This window comes from Colobus angolensis, unplaced genomic scaffold, assembly GCF_000951035.1.
Source record: "Colobus angolensis palliatus isolate OR3802 unplaced genomic scaffold, Cang.pa_1.0 Scaffold304, whole genome shotgun sequence".
In the NCBI taxonomy this organism is placed as follows: domain Eukaryota; kingdom Metazoa; phylum Chordata; class Mammalia; order Primates; family Cercopithecidae; genus Colobus; species Colobus angolensis.
In genome coordinates this window covers 1,274,917-1,282,238 of record NW_012116311.1, presented here as the reverse complement: position 1 = coordinate 1,282,238, position 7,322 = coordinate 1,274,917, and the positions used below count along the sequence as shown (strand labels likewise).

Here is a 7,322-nt window from a genome sequence, read left to right as displayed (position 1 = left end):
TTTGCTTTATGGGGGTAGACACCTTTTTCCTGGAACCCATGAGAGGAAACCTTCTGGAACTATGGGAGGGGAGGTGTGTCAGGGTGAGGGGTTCTGCTGGAGGATTCGTTATTTAGACAGACTAAGGCTTGTCTAAAATGTGGTGAAGAGCAGAAGAGGCAGAGTAAGAAACAAGAGGACTGGACAATGTCCCCAACAAGGAGGTTTCCTCGTGTCAGAGTCATCTGTTGCTGCTAATGTTGTTTTTCCTTTTTATCCAAGTAATAACATAAAGAACATGGGCAAAAATTGCTTTGCAACATCATGGCAAAACAGTACAGCTACAGCTAAAACTTGGCAGTTTTGTAATGGACAGGCTTATGCTGTCCATCTCACAGAAAAGAGGCAGTAGGAAAAATTCTGCCCCACGACCCACCACACACTGGGGAGGTCATTACGACACCTTGTTCAGGCAAGAGGGAAGAATGAGGGAAAACATTCTAGAAGTTCTGTCAACATGTAACCATCCGGGTCATAAAGAACGGAACCAAATACGATAAAGTTGAAAAGTCACCGTTTCTATAGTGAATACTGTACTTTAATTCAGATTTAATTAACAAGTTCACAAGCTATTACTCTCAAACAAAAACTTTTTGCTGAAGGAAAAAAAAAGAACACATACAACCCAAAGACAATTTGATTTTACTTTATTGAATACTATCACACACACAATATTCACAGATGTAATTAAACAGAATTTATAAGACTACCAAGTGGAATATTTTTCAAAGTTCATCTGAAACTCTTAATGAAAATCATCAATACATATGTGTTACAATACAATAATAGAATGTAGAACTTTTCAGCCAATATCATGATGGTTCATTTAATAAAAACTCTCTTTTCAAAAAGAGGTAAGTCTGAGGAAATATAAAAAAAAAATTCAGAAAAAATATTTCCGTATCTAGTTATAATCTTCCAGCTTTTCTGTAAAAAGAATTATAGACATTCTCAATTGCATACATGACTATTTTCTTTAATACCATATTTAACTTTCAGCATATTGGAGTTGTTTTCCTCTTATCGTATTTTCAGCATAGGTTTAAATGTTTTTCTTATGTTCCAAAGGAATACAGAATCTAAATTTAAAACCACATCTGAATATTACTTTAAAAATAGCAATGAGGCAGGTGGCCACCATCATTACCTTGGCTTTTTATTATGGCTGGTCCACGGAATGGAACCACATGGACAACAAAAGTGAGGGAGTCCTCTAACCAGTTCTAAGTGTGATTTATTGTAGATGCCAGTTGCTTTCACAGACATCAAGACATCAGAAATACAGCATCTACACCTATATGTCTGACAGAATACTAGGCACCTGTGGGCTAATGGTCCTAACTTCCATCTATAACAATATTCTTAGACTAGAACCACAGAAAATGTAGGGATTATGGTAGCACAGTGACATATGAGGGAGAGTTAACTTCTCTATCCGCACAAATGTAAAGGCATTTCACTCTGGTTTTCTGTGAGCTAGATTTACTACCCATACACAAAAGTCAAGAATTCTAGCATTTCTGATCTTTAAAAAGTAGAGAATGTGCTATTATACAAAGTTTATTTTCCTTTGGGAAAAAACACGGTTCTTCAAAAGATATTACTATCATTTCTGGAAAAACTAGATATTAAAATGTAAAGGATCTAATAGTATCTACTCATTTGAAACATTTCAAAATCAGTGTGTCAGTGATAGTAACTTCTATATGAAAACTCTGAAAAACTAACTTAATAATCTGTAATGTATTCATTTTGTTAGAATACCACCACTGAAGGGGCTGATAAGCATGACTTAGAAAATCTAATTAATAAATACCATTTATTATCCACTATGTAAAAAATATTCACTTGCTAAAAAAGGTTCTGGAAATGGTAGCGGTGCTGGGTTTTGGGGTTGGTTTGTTTGTTTTGAAGTAAAATTTTCCCTTATATGCAATAAACAGATCTTTTGCTCAAGAAATCCATTTTTCAGATAATATACAGGTAAATTTCAGAATGTCATGAATTATCATGTAAATAACTAGAATGTAAATTAATGGTGCTTGAGGGGCCATTTTTAAATACAGAAAGTATGCCTATTCATGAACAGTATAAGTAGTTGAAAAAATATATACAAAAATGAAGGTTGAAGTTGAAACAATGGTATAAAGTACACTTGCAATCTAAACCATGGTAGAGAGCATCTTCATCTAGTGATTGACTATTCAATGTTAACATATGCATGCATCTATTTTTTATAAATCACATATACAGGCCAGGCACAGTGGCTCAAGCCTGTAATTCCAGCACTTCGGGAGGCCACGGCAGGCAGATCACAAGATCAAGAGATCAAGACCATCCTGGCCAACATGGTGAAACCCTATCTCTACTAAAAATATAAAAAATTAGCTGGGCATGGTGATGCACACCTGTAGTCCCAGCTACTCAGGAGACTGAGGCAGGACAATCGCTTGAACCTGGGAGGTGGAGGTTGCAGTGAGCCAAGATTGCGCCACTGCACTCCAGCCTGGTGACAGAGCGAGTCCGTCTCAAAAAAAAAGAAAAAAGAAAAAAAGAAATCACATATACATATGTTAGATATGCTTCTATTAAATGTAAATATAGCCAGGTGCAGTGGCTCACGCCTGTAATCCCAGCACTTTGGGAGGCTGAAGCGGGTGGATCACTTGAGGTCAGGAGTTTGAAATGAGCCGAGCCAACATAGTGAAACCCTACCTCCAATAAAAACACAAAACTTAGCTGGGCATGGTGGCAGGTGCCTGTAATCCCAGCTACTCAGGAGGCTGAAGCAGGAGAATCACTTGAACTCGGGGGTAGGGGGGAGGTTGCAGTGAGCTGAGATCGCACTACTGCAGTCTAGCCTGGGCGACAGAGTGAGACTCCATCTCAGAACAACAACAAAAAAAATGTAAATATACTACTATAAATTTGAATTTTTTTCTAAAGCACATATTTTCTTCTGAAAGTTGCCTTATACCAAAATACAAAACACTGATGATTGCTGTGTCTTGGTTAATAGTATGTTAATATCAGGGGCACATAATAGCTTTCCCAAAATGCATACTTACCTATATGGTCAGTAGTTGATCATTTTTCGAAGGGCATCATAGCACTTCCATTTGTCTGGGATGTAGAATGGTTCAAAAATGTGAGGAAATGGTGTGTCATAACCACATACTCTTGATATAGGAGCCTCTAGGTTCAAGAAACATTCCTCCTGCAGACACAATTGGGATGGTTACTTCAAGAATTTTTTTTATTCACAGAAATGAAATAGTGCAACTTAAAATATTTCACTCACTCAAAATACAATTGTATCTAAGGACATTAAAAATATTTAAGTACACTGTAATATGAAAAAAGCAGGTAACAGCATATTAGCATGATCCCAGTTTTACTATGTGTTTTCGTGTATGCACATGCATTATACCCGTATATATATCTATTGTCTAAGCCAAACTGGGATAATATCAAACATGCTGTTCTATGAATATAAATGGAAAGAATTATAAAAATTCAACAAATGTTCACAGTAGTTAATTCTGCAATAATATATTGCCATGAAACTGGCAATAATATATACTTTTGCATTTCCTGTTTTTCTGACATTTTATACAATGAACATGTATTACTTTCATAATAAATGTTCGTAATTCCTCCATGTCCCAGCCAGACTGAACTTCTATCAGTTACTTGACTGTGTTCTCATCTCTCTCATAGTCTGGCTTCTGTAGTTGCTGCTGGGTCTCTGGCCACTCACACCCCAAGTGCACGGCTCTTTGCCTGACTGATGTGTGTACAAATCTCAGGTTATTACCTCAGGAATCACTCCTGCTGGGAAGCCTTCCTTGACAGCACCTCCCCAATCCTACAGGGCAGATGAGGGAGGGGCTTCTGCTCTGAGCTCCCAAAGCACTGAACTCGGCATAATCCATTGCAGTTGCCCAATTATCTGTCTTCCACGAGAGACTATGAGCCCCATGAGGCTAGAGATCTGGTTTACACATGTAAAACCTCAACCCCAGTGGAACACTGTAGAAAATTATTTTCAGGAGAAAAAAATGTTACTCAAGTAAAATATTCAAATTTGAATTTATTTTGAAATAGGGTCTCACTCTCTCGCCCAGGCTGAAGTGCAGTGGTGCAAACACAGGTCACTGCAACCTCGACCTTCCAGACTTAAGCAATCCTCCCACCTCAGACTACCAAGTAGCTGTGACCACTTGTGCACACCAACACGCCTAGCCTGCCCTCCCTCCCTCCCTTCCTTCCCTCCCTTCCTTCCTTCCTTCCTTTCTCTCACTCTCTCTCTCTTTCCTGTCCTTTCTTTCTCTCTTTCTTTCACTCTCTTTCTCTCCCCTCCCTCCCTCCCTCCTTTCCTCCCTCCCTCCCTCTTTCTCTCTCTCTCTTTCTTTCTTTCTAGAAACTGGGTCTTCAACTCCTGGGGCTCAAGTGATGCCCAGCTTCCCATCCCAAAGTGCTGGGATTACAGGTGTGAGCCCCCAAGCCCAGACTGAAAATAAAATGTTTAAAGAGTTAAAAAATGTAAGAGATATGTGAATAAACTATTCTGAGGAAAATAATATTACTTTTAACATTCACAGCTATTACCTAAAATGAAACCTTGGTATTTACTCACATGTTTATACATTGTCTTCCTTTATAAAGGATTTAAGGAGGCCCCTTTTTTTTTTTTTTTTTTACATATTATACTATGTTTACATTTTAATTTGAGCAAAATTTTTACATGAAGGAATCATGATACTTCATGCTTTATCCCTACCCTCTGTGTAATTTCTTCCAGTGACAAGTGTATTGGGGCAGAAAGAAAATGCAAACAGCACAAATTAGCTCCAAAAAGAACCTATTGGACATTTACAGACCTCCTTTTGGCCCCAATAACTATCACGATTTACAGTATCAAACACCAAATAAGTGTTGGTATTCCCTAGCAACTGGAAATCTCCACGAACAACTTTAGGACTTTTAATACACACGGTTTAAAGAGCCACCTAAGAGATTCCACTACTAATAAGCTGAAAAGAGATGACAGACTGGGTGGATTGTTTCTTGTTTGCAACAAGTAATTTTAAAGGGTTTTAAATTGTCAATTTGGGATTAAGTCGGTTTTATTACTTTAGCTGACACAGGGCTGTTTTTCTATCTTCCCTGAATACTGAACTCTTCATAAACAAGCTATCCATGGAAAATTAAAGGCAAAATATTTTACTAAACGCCTTTGATTTTATACCTGTTATAAAATGGCTATTCTCTTGAACTAGTAACTTGGAAAGTTGGCCTACCACAAGAAGATCTGTTGGTATTTGTTAAAATCACTCCTTTCAGCATAATGACTAACATCATCAAACTGGATTTTTATTTTTTCAAATAGCAATGCTCCTAACTCCTCAAGAATGCAAGCCTCACTCTTTCCAGGAATACATCTATATGTTTGCACGAGCATAGGAAAACATCTGCTGTGAAGACACACTTGAACTGTAAACAGTGGTTACCCTTTGAGGCTGGGAATGACAAGGAGGTGAGAGACAACTCCATGTTGTGCTTTATAATATATTGTTTTGGTTTTTCGAAAACAGTATTAATTTTGTAATAAACGATGCTGAAATAAAGGAAAACAATAAAGTGAATAATGGTTTTCTCATATGAATAAAAGTTCCTGTTTTATGTTACATAAATTTGTGATTCTACACATACAGCTTCCTTAATTTGGAAACGATGACTGTAAATTATGTAGCATTAAGTTGTTCTTAAACACTATTATAAGTATGTAAAATGTAAAAATCATGGAAGATAATTCAAGGATATATAAGAGAAGACTATGAATAGGGTGTTCAGTTTTTTAAAGAATATATGCTGACTGACTGAAACAGCTTGAACTTCTCTTTACTAACAAAAGTACATTAAAGAGCCTTAAGTTATATTTTCCACGAACTTCAGTTTACACTTATTTTTAAGCAGTTGGAAGTAAGACCCTTAGGTCAATTAAGCAGCTGTACAGTTACTTCTCACTGAATTGGTTCACATATAAATAATTTATGTGTAATATGTTTCTTTGCACTACCACCAAAACAGAACACCCTTGTTCCGCCTCAGTGTTTTCAGGCAGAAGCTGTATACATGTACGTACGTACGTACACACACACACACACACACACAGACACACACACAGAAAAACAAATACTGAATCTCATTGGCAAGTTTGTAGATTAATGGAGACAAAGTTTCTCTCCATTATAAATACATGAAGCCATAACCATAGCAACCATGTGCCCTGAATTTTCATGACAACTCAGATTAATCATATTCTTCTGCTCCATATCTTAAAAACCGTATTTGATGACTTTTCATTCAGAAAAAGTAAGCCACATAAATTGGGAATTAAGTAATGGCATAGCCTACAGGGCTGCTGGGAGACTTACATGTATTATGCAGAATATGGGCTAGAAACGGGGAGTGTTCGTTTATGGTCTTTCTCCCTACAGAGCTGTGTATGTAAGCTGGCTCAGGCCACGTGGAACAATCACAGATGTGGCTGTGAGGCTCCAAAGCAGATTATAGTGTAACATGTAACCAGAAGCAACAGACAGGCACCTAGAGAAACTTTTCTCTAGCTATTTGGGGTCTAAAGTTGCAGCCAGGATCCAGTAAGAAGGACTGAAAATGAACCCCAAAACAACGATTTAGTACCGCCTACATATATTCTGTTGTCATATGTGCTTTCACAGTACCAGGTGCTTAAAGTAGATATTTCTTCCAAAAGATGCATGTGAAATTTTAGAATATAATATTTGAATTTACCTCTGAATATGCCTTTTTGCAACAGGAGAACTTTCATTCTAAATTATGTTAATAACAAGAAACCAGGCATGGGCTAAATGAGTTACATTTTATCTCATTTAACCATTTTAACAAATCTATGAAGTCAGTATTATACTTCTTTTCACAGGTGAGGAAATAAAGATAAAGGAGGTTGCCCAAGATCAAATCTCTACATACACAGCCAAGTAAGATTCAAACCTGACTACAACGCCCATTTTCTTAGTCACTCTTCTGCAAATTTTAAGACACTACTATTGAGAATAGCAATGATAAGGGGAAAAAAATGAATTAGGAATACAAAAGAATGGTAGTGTGAAGGCAGGCTGGGATAATCAAGGTCTGACAACATAGCCTTGAGGGGCATATGAGTTAAGTTCAGTCTTAGAAGCCTCTTTCACATATAAAGAAAGGTAGAGGCTAAGGTATGTGAAGGAGCTGAAAAC

At 37.2% G+C, this 7,322-nt stretch overlaps 1 protein-coding gene across 3 annotated transcripts in view; it reads right to left on the bottom strand.

Annotated features, from left to right (window-relative positions):
- Positions 1-669: 669 nt before the first annotated feature.
- BCKDHB (branched chain keto acid dehydrogenase E1, beta polypeptide) overlaps positions 670-7,322 on the bottom strand; it is a 250,327-nt gene continuing 243,674 nt past the window's right edge. For 2 of the 3 annotated variants that reach the window (XM_011950278.1, XM_011950280.1), the window contains exon 10: positions 670-3,256. In XM_011950278.1, the coding sequence (XP_011805668.1) occupies positions 3,116-3,256 (141 nt within the window). In that variant the 3' untranslated portion in view covers positions 670-3,115. The remainder of the gene's footprint in view (positions 3,257-7,322) is intronic. The other variant, XM_011950279.1, reaches the window with a different exon arrangement.